At 39.7% G+C, this 19,203-nt stretch overlaps 2 protein-coding genes across 2 annotated transcripts in view; one reads left to right on the top strand and one right to left on the bottom strand.

The window, feature by feature from the left end:
* Positions 1-9,971: 9,971 nt before the first annotated feature.
* LOC111465341 (cytochrome P450 CYP73A100-like) lies at positions 9,972-12,716 on the top strand. Its single transcript, XM_023109660.1, has 2 exons — positions 9,972-10,848; positions 11,892-12,716. The coding sequence occupies exons 1-2, from the start codon at positions 9,995-9,997 to the stop codon at positions 12,625-12,627; spliced, it is 1,590 nt and encodes a 529-aa protein (XP_022965428.1). The 5' UTR covers positions 9,972-9,994; the 3' UTR covers positions 12,628-12,716.
* Positions 12,717-13,439: 723 nt separating this feature from the next.
* LOC111465340 (auxin response factor 19-like) overlaps positions 13,440-19,203 on the bottom strand; it is a 9,636-nt gene continuing 3,872 nt past the window's right edge. The window contains exons 5-14 of the mRNA XM_023109659.1: positions 18,963-19,118; positions 18,793-18,877; positions 18,586-18,676; positions 18,340-18,504; positions 18,132-18,254; positions 17,257-17,332; positions 17,022-17,160; positions 15,193-16,922; positions 14,927-15,117; positions 13,440-14,085 (exon numbers count right to left, since the gene is read on the bottom strand). Coding sequence (XP_022965427.1) covers positions 13,950-14,085; positions 14,927-15,117; positions 15,193-16,922; positions 17,022-17,160; positions 17,257-17,332; positions 18,132-18,254; positions 18,340-18,504; positions 18,586-18,676; positions 18,793-18,877; positions 18,963-19,118 — 2,892 coding nt within the window. The 3' untranslated portion in view covers positions 13,440-13,949. The remainder of the gene's footprint in view (positions 14,086-14,926; positions 15,118-15,192; positions 16,923-17,021; positions 17,161-17,256; positions 17,333-18,131; positions 18,255-18,339; positions 18,505-18,585; positions 18,677-18,792; positions 18,878-18,962; positions 19,119-19,203) is intronic.

Here is a 19,203-nt window from a genome sequence, read left to right as displayed (position 1 = left end):
CGAAGAATACTTACGTCACTTCATTGATGCTCGCTAGAAGAACTGGATACAACTATTAGATGTCGCCCAATTTTGCTTCAATTGTCAAACAAGCTCATCTACGGGAAAGAGTCCCTTCGAAATTGTAAGTGGACGACAACCGGCCTTACCCCATATTATTGATCATCCTTATGCAGGAAAAAACCCTCAAGCTCAAAACTTCACAAGAGAATGGAAGCAAACAATAGATATAGCCCGGACTTATTTAGAGAAGGCTTCCAAGCATATGAAAAAGTGGGCGGACAAGAAGCGTCGCTCCCTTCAATTTCGAATAGGAGATCAAGTTCTCATCAAGCTAAAACCAGAACAGATCAGATTTCGCAGCCGAAAGGACCAGAGACTAGTTCGAAAATATGAAGGCCCGGTTGAAGTCCTTAAAAAGATCGGGGCTACCCCCTACCGAGTTGCACTACCCGCATGGATGAAAATCCACCCAGTAATTCATGTGAGCAACTTGAAGCACTACCACCCCGACCCAGACGACGACCAACGAAATGCAATCACGAGACCGAACATTGACCTGTACCAAAAAGAAACCAAAGAAGTAGAGGAGATTCTAGCCGACAGGGTTAGGAAGATAGGAAGACATGTACGGACGATTCATGAATTCCTTGTCAAATGGAAGAATCTCCCTACAGAGGAAACCAGCTGGGAACGCGCCGAAGATTTGAACTCCGCCGCCACCTAGATCGCAAGGTTTGAAAGTAGTCGGTTGACAGGGACGTCAATCAATTAGGTGGGAGAGGATGTCACGGTCATGCTCGTCCAGGGCGTGTTGCCCATGGCCGCATGCCCATGACAAGCCAACCCTTTGTCATTTCTTTTCATTCTAATGTTTTTACTTTTGTAGTTCTAGGGCGTATGACGCTTCAAAAATATCATGTCTAGGCCTGCTAGACATGAAATGTCTCATAATGTACTATAGGGGGCTATGAATAGTTGTCAACTTCTCCTTACCCAATGTTATATATTGTAAGCCGTTGTTATCTCTCTCTTGCTTGCTTATATAACGTCTCTTTCTAAAATCTATCTCTGCTCTCGTTTTCTAAAACCTTCTTTTAAAACCGAGGCTAGAGACTCGATCATACGTCGCTTGGCCGTAGGCGATGCAAGAACAAATTGGCTTAGCTCACTTATCGTTGGAAAGTGAGTGCCGCACAATCGCTAGTCCGCTGCCTTCAAAAGTGCGATTGTGTCACTCGACAGCCTTTTGCTTTAGCTTTTTGATTGGAGCCTAAGAAAGGTTCATTTGCACGACTTTGAATGTATATGCATTTAATTTTTTAAAGGCTAAATTAATAAAAATATCATTAACTTTGCATTTTGTCTAAAAAAAATGTCTGAACTTTTAAAATTTTCAAAAATATCCTTACCGTTAATTTTGGTACTTTGTTTCAAAAACAATATTTTAAAAATACTCTTAAAACTTTAATCATTTATACCAAAAAAAAGTTCAAAAATACTGTTTTCGATAGTAATATGTTTTTATGAAATTTTAAAAGTAATATTAACACTCTTTACTTTCATAAAAAAAAAAAGTTCAAAAAAAATTCTACATCAATAATATATGAACGAAAATCATCTATCAAATAGATTATCTTCAAACTTTTTAATGTTACTTTTGAAAGTTTGAGTATATTTTAAACGTGTTAGTGACAGTAAAATTATTTTTGAAGTTTTAATTTTTTTTAAAGAATATATTTGGTAGTCTTTTCATACCTGGGTGCTTTACGTTTACTAAAAAAAATAAGACTACACGTGGCTTAAAATATTTAGTAAGTAACCCCATTGTTGTGGGTTGGAAAATGCAAACACGTGTGATATGATGAGACTTATCCTCTTAAAAATAACATGGCATGACCTTAGGGAGATTTTCAGTCTGGACAGGGTTGGATGTGTAGTACTTCCCTACACACGACCCACGCATGGGCACATGAGTCTACCAAGTGGGGTCACATATTCCCTGGGCCTGGCTCGTTGGGCTAGCACTCACTAATGGGCTGCTAAGACACCACAGAGGGAAAGAACTCACATAACACCATGGCGAGCATAAATGTCGTAAGGTACACGTTCATACTAATCATAACGGGAAAGTATCTCAATGTACAAGAAAACAAGAATGCATGAGGTGTTAGGGTCGCACCACAACGCACACGCTCGATCTAGATGAACACAAAGAACAGGATAGAGAAAAGTGCAAGAACTTTGGCTAAAAGGATTTTTTTTTATTGATGACTTCACATATTACAGAGAATACAGAAAGTACATTTTCAAAGCTCTACTGGACGGATATATATATGGTTCAGTTTACTATATATAGCTTTACCAGATTTAATCATCTATTATATATAGCTATTTACCATATATAGCTTTACCGGATATAGCTTTACTATATATAGCTTTACCATATATATCTTTACCGGATATAATAGTCGACCAAGCTATAAATAAGAGAGCAGACTCCATAACCTAACAATTCTCTCATTTGGAGACTAATCCTACACCATACCAATTAAGGCTTTGCATAACTTTAATTTTCCAACATCAACACATTTTGCCAACATGTCTGCTGGATTCTTTGCACCCTTTATTTTCTCCAAACACATATCGCCTTCTTCCACTAACCTACGAGTGAAATGGTATCGTCTTCTAATGTGTTTTGTCCTTGAATGATAGACTGGGTTTTTCACCAACTGTATGACACTCTGACTATCTGTATAAAAAATCTTCTTGCACTGCTTTCGGCCTAATTCTTCTAGATAGTCTGTCATCCATATCGTCTCCGTTCCAGCTTCAGCTATGGCCACGTACTCAGCTTCAGTAGATGAAAGAGCAATGCATTTATGAAGCTTGGACATCCAACTCACTGCTGTTCCATCTATAGTGTAGATATATCCAAATGTGCTCTTGCTGGAGTCTACATCTCCACTCAAATTAGCATCCACAAAATCTTGCAGAACTACTTTGCCATTGCCATAACAAAGTGAAGTATTGGATGTAGCTCTCAGATATCTCAGAAGCCACTTCACAGCTTCCCAATGTTCTTTCCCTGGATTTGCCATGTACTTGCTAACAACTCCCACTGCATGTGTTATGTCAGGTCTAGTGCAGACCATAGCATACATCAAACTCCCAACTGCAGAAGCGTACGGAACTGATGTCATGTGCTCACGTTTCTCAACTGTCTTGGGATATTGCCCCTTTGACAATTTAATATGATTTGCCAAGGGGGTAGTCCTGGGTTTAGCGTTATTTATCTTGAATTTGGACAACACCTTCTCAATGTACTGCTCTTGGGTAGATTTAATGTGCCAGCAGATCTATCTCGAGAAATTCTCATCCCAAGAATCTGTTTCGCTGCACCTAAATCTTTCATCTAAAATACTAAAGACAAGCTTGCCTTCAGGTGGTTTATCTCCCTCATACTTGATCCAGCAATTAGTATATCATCCACATACATAAGTAGAAACACATAAGAATCAGTGTATTTCTTGAGGTAGCAACACTGATCCTTTTCACTCCTGTGGAAATCACTCTTGCACATGAAGGAGTCAAACTTCTTGTACCATTGTCTCAGTGCTTGTTTCAGTCCATACAAGCTCTTATTGAGCTTACACACCATGTGCTCCTTGCCTAGAGCTGCAAACCCTTCTAGTTGCTGCATATAGATCTCCTCATCTAGATCTCCATGTAAAAACGTCGTTTTTACATCCATTTGCTCAAGGTGCAAATTCTCCGATGCAAAAATACTCAGTAGAATTCAGATAGTAGTTAATTTCACCACTGGAGAAAAGATCTCAGCATAATCAATGCCCTTTCTTTGTGAATATCCTTTAACTACTAACCGAGCCTTAAACCTCCTTCTGCCATCTGGTTGAACCTTGATTCTGAACACCCATTTGTTCAACAGAGCTCTCTTTCCTGTAGGCAACTCAATCAGCACCCACGTATTATTCTTTTCAAGTGAGCTCATCTCATCATCCATGGCTTGCTCCCACTTGGTTGAATCTTCCACTTGTAGGGCCTCATCAAAGGACTCTGGTTCTCCTTCGTCAGTCAGCAACAAATAATGTAATGAGGCTGAATATCTATCTGGTGCTCTGATAGTTATGAATGATCTTCTCAACACCTGCTCAGGTGCAACTTGCTCCACGTCTGGTTCTTCAGCAATAGGATCAGAAGTTTCTTGAGTTTCGGTTGTAACATCACTGCGTGAATTTTTCTGCCACTCAAATTCAACTCCCACTTGCTTTGTAGTCTCAGAGTTTATCTTCTCTCTATTCTTGTACATGACATTTTCATCAAAGGTCACATCGCAATGTCTTAGAATTTTTCATATTTTTCTCATCCCAAAACCTGTACCCGAACATGTTAGAGCCATAGCCTATGAAGTAGCATTTCACAGCCTTAGCATCAAAGTTATCTCTCTTCTCTGAATCAACATGAACATACGCAGTACAACCAAAAGTTCTCAAGTGAGAGTACTTGAGTTCTTTTTCTGTCCATACTTCTTCGGGCAATTTGAACTTCAAGGGTACTGACGACCCCCTATTAATCAAATATGCTGATGTGTTCAGTATCAGCCTAGAATGTCTTTGGTAGTCCAGAGTGAGTCCTCATGCTTCTTGCTCGCTCATTCAATGTTCTGTTCATCCTTTCTGCAATACCATTTTGTCTTGCCTTACCAGGAATTGTTCTTATTAATCTAATTCCCTCAGCTGCACAAAATGTTATAAACTCTGATTTGTTGTACTCTCCTCCATTGTCAGACCTCAGGCATTTGATCTTCAAGCCGGTCTCATTTTCAACTTCAGCTTTCCACTTCTTGAAGGTGGTAAACACATCTGACTTGTGTTTCAAAAAGTAAACTCATACCTTCCTGCTGAAGTCATCGATGAAGGTGACGTAGTACCTTGATCCACCAAGTGATGAAACTGGAGATGGTCCCCAGACGTCTGTATGGACCATTTCCAACCGTACTTTCTTCGGTTTTCTGGCAGCCTTTGTGAAACTAACTCGTTTCTATTTGCCCATAACACAGCTCTCACAAAGACCCATATCAATAGATTTTAAGCCTTCTAAAGCTCCTTTCGCAGTCAACATCTTCATTCCTTTGACGCTCATATGTCCAAGTCTATTGTGCCATAGACTTGAATTGGACGCACTCTCAGCAGTAGCAATCATGTTTATACACTCTGCAGTAGTGTATAAGGTTCCGGATTTTGTGCCACGTGCAACAACCATGGCGCCCTTCACAATCTTCCATGAACTCTTTCCAAACTCTGCTGTATAGCTTGTGCTATCCAACTGACCAATAGAGATCAGGTTCTTCTTGAGACTAGGAATGTATCTGACATCTTGTAATGTTCACTGATTTCCTGCTGGAGTTTGTATGGAGACATCTCCCTTCCCTTCAATCTCCAAGGTTTTGTTGTCGGCAAGATACACCTTCCCGAAATTTACTGATTTGAAATTTCAAAACAATTCCTTACTTGGAGATGAATGGAACGATGCACCTGTATCCAAAATCCAGGATTCAGCTGGGCTGTCCACACTAAGAATTAAAACGTTCTCAGTGTCTTCAGATTTATGATTCTGCTTCTTCTTTAGTTTTGTACAATCTGTCCGAAAGTGTTCTTTTCCCCCACAGCTCCAACACGTTACGTTGAGTTTGTTTGGAGATTTTCCCCAGTTCTTTGATTTTGATCGTCCATGTTTGTTTGAGCTCTTTGATTTACTTCTTCCCTTCGATCAACACTGAGAGCATTGCCTGATGAATCTCCAGTTTTCCGTTTGCGAATACTTTCGCTGAGAACTACATCTCGAATTTCATCAAACTTTAGTTTATCAGATCCTCGGAAATTGCTGATTGCGGCAACAACAGTATCCCATGACTCGGGTAAGGATGACATCAAAATCAACACTTTAATTTCATCTTCAAAATTAATTTCCACCGAACTTAGTTGACTTATGATCATATTGAATTCATTTATATGATCAGCAACAGATCCACCTTTAGACATCTGTAGATTGAACAATCTCCGCATCAAATACACCTTGTTCATAGCCGACAGTTTTTCATACATATTTGACAGCGCCTTCAATAGATCTGACGTTGTCTTCTCCTTGATAATGTTAAATGCCACGTTTTTTGATAGCGTCAACTAGATTAGCCCCAATGCTTGTCGATCCTTGAGCTTCCACTGCTCCGTGGTCATGGTATCCGACTTCACCCCTAATAGAGGCTCGTGAAGATCTTTCTGGTACAGATAATTTTCAATCTGCATCTTCTAGAAACCGAAATCGGATCCATCAAACTTCTCAATTCCAATCTTTGAACTTTCCAGGTGAATTTTGCGTAGCTTTGATACCAATTGTTAGGGTCGCACAACAACGCACACGCTCGATCTAGATGAACACAAAGAACAGGATAGAGAAAAGTGCAAGGAGAACTCTGGCTAAAAGGATTTTTTTTTTATTGATGACTTCACGTAAGTACAGTAAGAGAGAATTACAAAGAATATAGAAAGTACATTTTCAAAGTTCTACCAGACAGGATATATATATGGTTCATTTTACTATATATAGCTTTACCTGATTTAACCATCTACTATATATATCTATTTACCATATATAGCTTTACCGAATATAGCTTTACTATATATAGTTTTACCATATATAACTTTACCAAATATAGCTTTACCGGATATACAGTTGACCCAGCTATAAATAAGAGAGCAGACTCCATAACCTAACATGGAGTCCCCAAGCTTAAAATCATGACATAACTTTATGATGCAAGTCAAATCATCATTTATTTATAACATAATGAGTCTAGAATCATGCATGCATAATTCTTGTCAAATCTTCCATACATAAAATAACTTACATGGTGTGGTGTATGGAGGTTTATGCATCATAGATTATCAACATCTTTAACATGATTTTACAACATGACATGGTCACACTATAACATAGCTTATACACGTGGAATAACACAACATTGCATAACATAACGTAACAATGCATAACATGGTACAACATGACATTGCATAACATAACAACCATAATTATGACACGTGCATGAGACACAAAGTACACATCATCATACATTATACAATTCATCTAACTAAGCCAACAGTAAAGCCACTTACTTGGTTGGCCTAAGTCAGAATCACTAAGTATTCCTAGAGCTGGCTCGAATATGTTCCTCAACATTCAATTCAACCGGTGTGAACCCATGACATTGAATTAGAATAAACTAACGAGCTTAACTTACCTAAAGGTATCAGATGATTCAAATTTTTAGCTTAAAATAATTTAAATTAAGCAAACATGGGTCTTACTAACCTCAGATGCCTCCAAGAGTGTAAAAAATAGCTCGGGTAAAAAAAACAAATCCAAATAGCCCAACTCGAGCCAAATGAGCCGTTTAAGAGCTACCAGAGTGTGCCAAATCAAGTTGAGTCGAGCCGAAGTCAAGGGAACGAGCAATAAAATTACCTTATTTAAATTTTATTTTAATCATGGGGCTTTTAAAAGACTTTCGAATCATAATCCAACCAACGGGCAATAAAAGTACTAGGGGTACATGGATTGGTTAGGTTATAAACTCTAATTTCAGTCGCACGCATTACTGAAATTAGTAATAAACGTCAAATATTCTTAATTTTCATAATAATTTTAAAAGTAGGGATAGATTGAATTGTAACTCTGTTTTCGAGTTGGTCGAGTTGACTCGACAAAAAAATGTCAACTTACAAACCGACCCAAATTTTCAATTTTTCAAAATTTTTTATCCAACTCAGCTTTTATAATTTGAGTTGGATAATACGAATTGGTCGGGTTATCCGGTCATATGAACATCCCTAAAAAAATATACAAATATTTTACTAGTAAGATTTCCCGAACACCCAACACATAACTTGCAATCATCGGTCCTTTTTTGGAAACAGAAAGAAAATAAACTTTAAAAAAGTGTTGAGTAAGTTAGATAGTAAGTCCAATCAAGTCGGCAAGCTATGCATGTGAGTGTATTTTAATTTATTTGATCATATACTATACTAAATTTCATTATATTTATTAAAAAGAGATTACGTATAAATGATTGAACGGGTGTACTTGAGTTTGATTGTTCGGGTGGTATAATTTTCAACTTGAACAACCCTTGCTAAATAATGAACCTAATCGATTCATAAATTTTTTGAATTGAGTTGATTTAGGTGGTTTTTATTCAATTTTTTTAAATAAAAATGAAAGGTTGATTTGTAAAACATTTATTTATTTATTTTTGAATATTTATTAAGATTTATAACTCCTTTTGAAAAATTTCCTTCAAATGATATTCCACATTGGTTGGGGAGGAGAATGCAACATTGTTTATATGGGTGTGAAAACTTTTCCCTAGTAGACACGTTTTAAAGCCTCGAGGGAAAGCTCGTAAGAGAGCCCAAAGAGGACAATATTTGTTAGCGGTGTGCTTGGGCCATTACAAATGATATCAAAGCTAGACATCAGGCGATGTGTCAGCGAGGAGGCTCTTCCCTGAAGAGGGTAGACACGAGGCGGTGTGCTAGTAAAGACGTTGGAGAAAGGAACGAGTGTCAATGAGGACGCTGGGCTCGGGGGTGAATTATGATATCCCACCTTGGTTGGTGATTTAAAGCCTTGAGATTACAATAAAAAAAATAAATCCAATTCAAATAATAATTGATGTTTGATACAAAGTTCGAGTCCTTAAGAAGACCTTTTGTTATGAAACTCTTGGATTTGATTTAACATCCTTGTCGAAGAACAAAATTTTTAGATTTAAGTTATCTAAGAATTCCAAAAACAATTAAGAATCAATTTAAGGGAAAGTTTCGAAACAAATTACCTTACGATTAAGATCAAAAGTAAAGAAAACTATGTACTATAATTTCATTAATTTATTCTAAAGTATACATGGTGGCTAATTATGGAGATAAAGTATGACACTTACGAACTCTTGAAATGCCTCATGGAAGATCAATAGTTTCATTTTGAGGCTATATAAAAACATGTATATTATTTTTGTAAAGAAGACTTGGAAAATGTAGTAAAAGAAACATTTGTGCTTTCTTTTAGTCAATGACTACGTTTCTTTGCAATTTTACGTAGTTTAGATTGTACGTAGAATCATTCAAGATTGACATGATCAATCTTGCTTTTGAAGTAATTCTAATCTCAAATAAGTATTCTTACTTTGAAATATTTGATAAACAACATAATTTGAAATCTTACTTTCCCTTGAGTAATAATTTATCATTAGGGCTGAGTGTTCTTACTTTTCATATGTAATTCTATGTAATTTAGATGAAGGCCTTTTGGAGAAACCCAAAGCAAAACCATGAGAGCTTATGCTCAAAGTAGACAATATCATACCATTGTGGAGAGTCGTGATTCCTAACATGGGATTAGAGTCATGCCCTAAACTTAGTCATAGCAATAGAATCCCTAAATATCGAACAAAGAATTGTGAACCTCGAAGGTGTAGTCAGAAAGTGACTAAGGTGTCAAAAAGTAAGGCAGAGATAAGTTGGGTTGTGAACCCTATTTTAACCCGACCAAATCGAATTAGATTTTTTGATTTTTCGAAAACCCCAACTCAACCAAAACTGAAAAAAATCAAACCCAACCCAACCCACGATTTGAAGCGGATAATCCGAATTGTTCGGGTCATACGAACACCTATATTACCCGACAATCTTTTGGAGAATCTTTCTCGTGGCCTTGTAGGCTTTGTTGCTTCAATCTTAGGTAAACCAAATAAGGAAGGTGGGGTTGTTTTGTTCATTCTTTGGCACTACTCTCTCTTTTTGCTATCAATAATTAATATGAACCACTCATGTTTATCACGGCGGAGCTCATCATCAACCCCTTCCACCATATCTATATGAACCCATCTCTCAACTCAACCATCTTCATCTCTTTCTCTATGACCATGGCGCATTCACCAACAAAGTTTGCATTCCTTAGCTTAGTTTCTCTACTAGTTTTGGGGTTGCTCACCAAGTTCTTGTTCATCTCCTTAAACATCCTTTTAATCACTCTTACCATTGCTTTTGTCTTTGCTATCATACTCTTCTCCAATTTCTCCAATACTCCTCCTGGTCCTCTCCCTATTCCTATCTTCGGGAACTGGCTCCAAGTCGGGAACGACCTCAACCATCGTGTTCTTGCGTCGTTAGCGCAAAAATATGGCTCGGTGTTCCGACTCAAACTCGGCTACAAGAATCTAGTTGTGGTGTCTGATGCTGAGCTTGCTAGACAAGTTCTTCATGCTCAAGGTGCGGAGTTTGGCTCTCGTCCTCGAAATGTCGTCTTCGACATTTTCACTAATAATGGACAAGATATGGTGTTCACGATTTATGGTGAGCATTGGCGTAAAATGCGTAGAATCATGACACAACCACTTTTTACAAACAATGTTGTGCATACCTATAGTGGTATGTGGGAGGAAGAAATGGAATTGGTTGTTCGTGATCTTAAGAATAACTCGAAGGTGAGATCGGAAGGGTTAGTCATAAGAAAGCCCTTGCAATTGATGATGTACAATATCATGTACCGAATGATGTTTGATTCGAAGTTTGAATCTCAAGACGATCCTTTATACATTGAGGCGACTCGATTGAACTCGGAAAGAATGCGATTGGCACAAAGTTCGGAATATAATTATGGAGATTTCATTCCTTTCCTCAGACCCTTTTTGAGGGGTTACTTGAACAAGTGCAAGGAGTTGAGAAATGAGAGGTTGGCATTTTTCAACATTAACTATGTTGAGAAGAGAAGGTACGTAGCACTGACACCTTTGAACTTCTTAATCCATGTAATGCACAACACAACACTTATGAAAAATAGGTGTATTATCCCACATTGTTTGGGGAGGAGAACAATTGAAACCTCTCTAGCAGACACGTTTAAAAACCTTGAGGGGAAGCCCGAAAGGTAAAGCCCAAAGCGGACAATATCTGCTAGCGGTGTGCCTGAGCTGTTACAAATGGTATCAGAGCTAGACATCAAGCGATATGCTAGTGAGGAGTATGTTCCTCGAAGGGGGGTAGACATGAGGTGGTGTGCCAATAAGGACATTGGGCCCCGAAGGGGGATGGATTTGGTGGGGTCCCACATCGATTGGAAAAAGGAACGAGTGCCAGCAAGGACTCTAGGCCCTGAAGGGGGGTGAATTGTGATATCCCACATTGGTTGGGGAGGAGAACGAAATACCCTTTATAAGGGTGTGGAAACCTCTCCCTCAGAGGTAAAGGGGAGGAGAACGAAATTTCTTTTATAAGGGTGTGGAAACCTCTCCTTAGGGGTAGAGGGGAGGAGAATGAAACACCATTTATAAGAGTGTTGAAACCTCTCCCTCGAGGGTAGACACGAAGCGATGTGCCAATAAGAACATTGGGCCTCGAAGGAGGGTGGATTTGGTGGGGGACCCACATCGATTAGAAAAAGGAACGAGTGCCAGCGAGGACGCTGGGCCCTGAAGGGGGGTGGATTGTGATATCTCACATTGGTTAGAGAGAACGAAACACCCTTTATAAGGGTGTGGAACCTCTCCATCGGGAGTAGACACAAGGCGGTGTGCCAGCAAGGACGTTGGGCCCCAAAGGAGGGTGGATTTGGTGGGGGTCCCACATCGATCGGAGAAAGGAACGAGTGTCAATAAGGACGTTGGGCCTTGAAGGGGGGTAGATTGTGATATCTCATATTGGTTAGGGAGGAGAACGAAACACCCTTTATAAAGGTGTGGAAACCTCTCCTGGGCCGTTACAATATGTGATCACTAGAACTAGTTCAAGCAACTAAATATTTTTTCATTTTGATAGAAAAATTATGGAAGCTAACGGAGACGAGCACAAAACAAGTTGCGCCATAGATCATATTATAAACGCTCAACTAAAAGGAGAGATTAATGAAGAAAATGTTTTATACATCATAGAAAACATCAACGTTGCAGCAATACAGACAACACTTCGATCAATGGAGTGGGCAATAGTCGAGTTGGTGAATCATCCAACCTTTCAGCAAAAAATTCGAGACGAACTCTCAACGATCTTAAAAGAAATGAAAGTCACACCATCGAACTTACATGAGTTACCCTATCTACAAGCCGTAGTGAAAGAGACATTGAGACTACGCATACCGGTACCATTGTTAGTACCACATATGAACTTAAAAGAAGCCAAGCTTGGAGGCTACACAATTCCAAAGGAGTCTAAGGTGATGGTGAATGCATGGTGGTTGGGCAATAACCCGGCATGGTGGAAAAATCCAGAAGAGTTCAGGCCAGAGAGGTTCCTTCAAGAAGAAAGTAGCACAGAAGTTACAGTAGGAGGTAACGTCGACTTTCGACTCATACCATTTGGCATCGGAAGGAGAAGTTGCCCCGGGATCGTTGTGGCAATGCCAATCTTGGGAATGTTCATTGCTAAGTTGGTAACCAATTTTGAAATGAAGCCTCCAAATGGGATGGAGAAGATTGATGTGCAAGAAAAAGGAGGACCATTTAGTTTGTATATTGCGAACCCGTCGACTGTGGCATTTGAACCTATAAGTGTTTAGTCAGGTCGAACTGACTACAAAATAATAATAATAAATAAATAAATAAAGAGAACAAAAAACTTGTTTCTCGAGAAGTATCATTGTCCATTTGCGCCCGCATCTCACTCTTTCGAGTTTTGTATAACTTGAGCATAATGCAACATCGCTTGGTTAACTTTATAAGGAATGTTTCGTTCCCTTCACCTTTAGAAAGAATGCACATATATTAAGGAAAGGTTTCCACAGCTTTATAAGGCCTATTTCACTCCCTCACCTTTATAAAAAATGCGCGTCTACTAGAGAAATGTTTCCACACTTTTATAAATAATGTTTTATTCCCCTCTTCAACCGATATAGGATCTCCCCAACATCCTCACTGGCACACTGCCTAATGTCTGGCTTTGATACCATTTGTAATAGTCCAAGCCCACCACTAGTAAATATTGTCCACTTTGGCCTATTATGTATCGTCATTAGCCTCACGATTGTAAAATGCGTCTATTAGAGAGAGGTTTCTACACTTTTATAAGGAATGCATCACTTCCCTCTCCAACCGGCGTGGGATCTCACAAAATTAGAAGACCTCTTAAAAAAAAAGAATGGCTTTGATATCATTTGTAATAGTTCAAGCCCACCACTAATAAATATTGTCCACTTTGGCCTAGTACGTATCGCCATTGGCCTCATGGTTTTAAAATGCGTCTATTAAAGAGGTTTCTACACTTTTATAAGGAATGCATCACTTTCCTTTCCAACCGACGTGGGATCTCACAAAATTAGAAGACCTCTTAAAACGAATCAAATTATCCAAGCTCAAGACATGATCCTCATAGAAAAAAATTGCATATAAGCCATTTCTCATTAGACTAGGAAAGAAAACCTGCACATCTTTTCTAATTTACAAGCAAAATCTAAGGATACAAAGTTTCATACTTTTGCTAGCTAAACTGCATCACAATAATACAACATTACGGCGTGGCAAACAAGATCAGCTCTTGTTACAACAATGGCAACGCTATCATAAACTATATAATATCAGATCGGTGAATAATATACCACCTTCCATGACAAGACAACTCCAACCCAGATGAACCTTCACTTTTCTCTCCACTTCAACTTCTACTCAACTATGCTTCTAAAGTTGTCTTAGGCTAAGAGTTTCAAGAAAATTTAACCAGACAATGACTAAGCTATTGCTGAGTGAGTGTTGGTTGCCTATAATATCTCCTCCATTGCTAACAGGGAATCGTAGCCGTAGTGATATATGAAGCTATGAACTTTGAGCTAAGAGTTATAAGAATCAGTAACCAATAGAAGGGAATGTCAGCGTTTAGGCTGTGTGCTTAAGCGTTTCCACCATCTGAGCTACTGCAGGCTTGGTTAGGTAGGACACCGTTGCCAAAATCTCCATCCAAGCTCATTTGTTGGACTTCTTGTGGGGAGAGGATCTTGATGCTTCGTACACAGTTCACAAAGTCCCTGAAAGTTTGAACAAGGATAACGATTACGAGCTTGCAAGAATAAGTTCGGAGGGAGTCCAACATTGACTAATAATCATAGGTTTATAAGTAAGGAATACATCTCCGGGAAAACCAAACGCAAAACCACGAGAGCTTATGTTCAAAGTGGACAATATCATACCATTCTGGAGAGTGATTCCTAACACTATGAAATTCAGACTATGAGATCTCATATCAGTTGGGGAGGAGAACGAAACATTCTTTATAAGGGTGTGGAAACCTCTTCCTAGCAGATGCGTTTTAAAAATTCTGAAGGGAAGCCCGGAAGGGAAAGTCTAAAGAGGGCAATATCTGCTAACGGTGGGTCTGGGCGGTTACAGATTTCCTCATTTTATTTGTTCTTAAGAGCTGTAAGGAAGTAGCTAGCACTGATATGAGATCCCACATCGGTTAAGGAGGAGAACGAAACATTATTTTATAAGGGTGTGGAAACCTCTCCCTAGCAAACACGTTTTAAAAACCCTAAAGGGAAGCCCGGAAGGAAAAGCCTAAAGAGGACAATATCTGCTAACGGTGGGCTTGGGCGGTTACAGATTTACTCATTCTATTTATTCATGAGATGACTCTTTAGGAGTTGTACACAAGTAGCTAGCACTGATATGAGATCCCACGTCGGTTGAGGAGGAGAACGAAATATTCTAGATAAGGGTGTGGAAATCTCTCCCTAGCTCTAGCAAACGCGTTTTAAAACCTTGAGGAAAAGCCCAAAAAAGAAAACCCAAAAAGGACAATATCTACTAGCGTTGGGCTTAAGATGTTAAACAGACATTTATAACGAAAGATGCAAATAAAAGACTTACTCCCAAGGGTCGTCGCCTACAAGTAAAACATCGTTTTCATGATCCACATAAACAAGTTTCCAGCCTATCTTTTGCCTGTCTTCCAATTGCCCCTCGATACCGAACCGACGGGCGAGATCTTGTTTAAGCTCATCGTAGCCCGAGTAGCGAGTAATATCAATAGATCTCCCAACAGCTCCACGTTTGTACACCTTCAATAATCAAAACAAGCAAGTTAGACAACATGGAGAATCAAAAAGGAAATGACATCGGCATTTTATATGTACCTTGGTATAGGTTCGCATACGTTGAAAAGGAGGTGGAGGGGCCCATTGGTTTCTATTTAAGAAGGAACTGTCGTTTATCGTTGAATCCATGGAATTGAATGTCATATCCGGAATACCAAATGATTGTGAAACTATAGAAGAAGAGATTTCCTGTTGAGGATCTTTCTGTGCGTCATATGTGGCAAGCATGTCTCCAGAAGAGAAATTATTGGAGAAATCTTTCCCCAACCCTCCAATGCCTTTGTTCAACAAAGGATCTGAATTTAAATGTGCTACCAATTGTCCATCAACATTAGTCCCATAAGGAATGTTATGAAGATCCGTTGGTGGCTCCAAATCCTGTGAACCATCTCTAAACAACATGGGCTGTGAGTTGAAAGACATTATATTATTCTGCTGCAGCTGAGCATCATTCTGGGAAAGACAAGCCGACGTTGTTGACGACGATGTGTCCAAGAACTCTGTCTGTGGAACAGCACCGGTCAAGAAGGTCTGTTGTGTCAAAACTCCATGGCTTTGATTCTTGGAGATATTCAGTGAAGGTTTAACAGCAGCCTTGTGTGGTATGTTTTTAACCAAGTTGGCATTTGGTGATATGCTATCCAAGGTGTTGGTACTGAATATTGTAGCAGCAGATTGAGCAACATCGTCGACTAATCCGGTGGTTCGATGTAGGCGTCCGTTCGTTACAGGTTGAACCAAACTTGGACAGTTGTTTGTGGAAGGAGATGTGGAGCATGATGGTATGTCATCAGTGATTCCTGATTGACCTGCCCCTGCTGCTCCTGTTATTACACTACTAGTAGCTGCAGAGAACTGATTGTTATGTCCCATTGGCCTAGACATATCATGAGGCTGTTGCTGTAACTGTGGGAATTTTGGCTGCAAATGCTGATTTGAGCTATGGCTCTTTGGTGCCTGCTGTGCTGATGGAGGAGGGCCTGCAGCTGGGGCAGATTGAGGTACATCGATCGTTTGGTTAGTTGACATGGATATCGAAAAGCTCTGCTGTTCCGGGAGTTGGGCAAGTTGAGCAGGCTGAAGAACAGACTGCTGAGCCAAAAGTGATTGCTGCTGTTGCTGAAACTTTTGCATCATCTGCATTTGAATCTGATTATCAGACATTTGCAACGGATGATTCGACTGATCCGGGATCGGTGGCTGGTTCATATTCTGCTGTTGATTCTGCCCCAAAATTTGCTGATGCTGCTGCATTAGCATGTTCTGAGGGAGGCTTCTTTGAAGCTGCTGGTTTTGCAAAGAGGTTTGCTGCTGTAAGATCCCATTAGCATGAGGCTGCTGCATTATTTGAGACTGAATCTGGCTCGAGACGACATTCTGCCGTGTCTGCTGAGAGATATCATCGAACTGTTGCGGTGGCTGCACGACGGATGCCATTGAGTTCATAGTCGATGGTATCTTAGGTAGCTGATCTAACTGTTGAGCTTGAGGAAGTAGCCTTTGTGCATTGAACTGTATGTTATTTGATTGAGGATTTTGTGCATTCGACATGCCAAGTTGTCGAGAAATATCGACTCCGCCAAGGTTTGGAAGCATAGATCCAGAAAATGAATGCATATAATTTGGCTGCATATTGGAGAGTGAAGGGTTTTGCATATTCATCCATTGAACTAAGTTTAGGCCGGGATATCCCTGCGGATCTTTCATGCAGAAATCATCACCAAACATTGTTCTTTTAAATATACTATCCAAATCAGAGGAGTCATCATCTGCAAGCGAAAATATGGGTCAGGTATGGATCATCTAGTTCATGAAGGGCACTAATATCCCTTTTAAACAGATTTGTAATGATGTACTAAGTAATGTACCTGGCATTCCTGGTTGTCTTGGACGTTTTGATCTAAAGAAAGGAGGGGGGCAAATGAAAAAGGGAGCAATAACCGGTTCAATCTCCCATATCGAGACTCGGTTTCGTCGTTCTCCTCCTGTCGACTCGTCCCACCCGACCTAATCAAGGATTCACTATGCATTAGAAATGCCCCAAACTGTGTAGGTAATCATTTTTCAAGGATGAAAAGATGGGGAACAAAGTGGATATCAAACCTGTAGATTACGCCATTGTGAGCCCTTCCATCTGACAGGATCAAGATCACTTATACCTGTGATAGTGCCCATATACCTGCAGAGAAGATGATTTTCAATGCAAGAACTGAAGCATATTATGATAAACCAAAGAGGAGTATTGAGCCTATAACATATATCCACTTCTGCTTCGGATGCAATCAAAAGCGAAAACATTTCTTGATTCATGAAGAAAAATTTATTTCTCAAAAGTTTTTTAGTTTTTTGGCAAATGATCACAAACAGATACAAATCAGTGTATATCATCAATGTTGCTGTGAGATTCCACGTCGGTTGAAGTAGGGAACAAAACGTTCTATTCTTTATAAAGGTGTGGAACCTCTCCCTAGTAGACGTGTTTGGGAAGCTCGAAAGGGAAAGCCCAAAGAGGACAATATCTACTAGCGGTGGGCTTGGACGGTTACAAATGTTATCAGGGCCAAATACCGGGCGATGTATCAGTGAGGAGGCTGAACCCCGAAGGGGATGGACACCAGACAGTGTGTCAGCAAGGACGTTGGGTCACGAAGGGGAGTGGATTGGGGGGTCCCACGTCGATTGGAGAGGGGTACGAGTGCTAGCAAGGACGCTGAGCCTCAAAGGGGGGTGGATTGTGAGATCCCACATCGGTTAGAGCGGGGAACAAAGCATTCTTTATAAGGGTGTGGAAACCTCTCCCTAGCAGACGTGTTTTAAAACCTTGAGGGAAAGTCCAAAAGAAAAAACTCAAAGAGAACAATATCTGCTAGTGGTGGGTTTGGGCTATTCATCAATCTCAATAAGTTTGTTTATTCTTTTTTTTTTCTTTTTTTCGTGTATATTATTTCATCTAAAACAGGAAAATCCATTACATCTACCTTCTCGTTCCAGACTCTTCAGTCTCGAACATCATTCGGAAGCGCATACCAAGCGATATTTGGTTCGCAGACACCGCCTTATAGTATTTGGCTAGAGGAATGACAAATTCTGAAGGACTTGCCCTGCATTACAAGGAAAGTGCATTTGAATACTCGGACTACTTTAATTCATAAGGAAACACCAATAAAAGATGCAACTGACACAAACCTTGGGTTGTAAAAGACAGTAAAAGGGCTGTTGTTTGCAGCAGCATGGGCGGCAGCTGCAAGAATACCAATGTGCATACTATCACTCGACAACACTGATGATGACAAGTTTGTCGGTTGCCTATTCGCTCGCCTAATGCCCAATAGAAGCTGTTGTTTTTCATCTCTGTTCAAGACCAAACTATGTAAGTTAATGATCATAGACGTGGACTTTTTTCCGACAAGTAACACCAAGACATGTCATCACCTTATGAACAAAACTGAATCACCAGCTAGAAGTCTCTTGCCACTAACAAATAAGCTCCATCCTGTTGTCAGCAAATGTCGTTTCGGTTGACCTGTAATGACGAAAACAAGGGAGGCAAACCAATGCTTAGAGAACGATTCGAGGACATTTCCATACGAGCTATGAGCTTGAACACATGCTTCGAAATGATTAGCCAATGTTATGTACCTCGATATATGTGACGGAAAGTCCATACAGTATCATGTAGATCCTTAGCAACAAGCTCTTGTGCAGGTGGTTGCATTGAGAAATCCTAGCAAGGACATAAACAGTATTACACTTTGAAATTGACAGAAAAGAAGATGAATAACATGGCAAAAGTAAGCAAAAATGCTCACAAGAGGGGGGAAGATCTTGTCAGCAGCACGGCGTGGCACGGAGAACCCCCCATGAGTGCTTGTGTCACTTGCAGTCAATGTTTTACAGAAGAACTCTGGTTGAGGCTTATTAGACTTGAGAGCTAGATCAGATCTCAACAATGCATCCTTGTCAAACTGCAAAGTAAGACGTCAAGAAAGTGAGTTTGTATTACCAATTCAGTACTATTTACTTCTTTTTTTTTTTTTTTTTTTTTTTTTT

Source organism: Cucurbita maxima, unplaced genomic scaffold, assembly GCF_002738345.1.
Source record: "Cucurbita maxima cultivar Rimu unplaced genomic scaffold, Cmax_1.0 Cma_Scf00029, whole genome shotgun sequence".
NCBI classification, from domain to species: domain Eukaryota; kingdom Viridiplantae; phylum Streptophyta; class Magnoliopsida; order Cucurbitales; family Cucurbitaceae; genus Cucurbita; species Cucurbita maxima.
The sequence above is the reverse complement of the archived record's forward strand: the minus strand, read 5'-3'. Positions and strand labels throughout refer to the sequence as shown.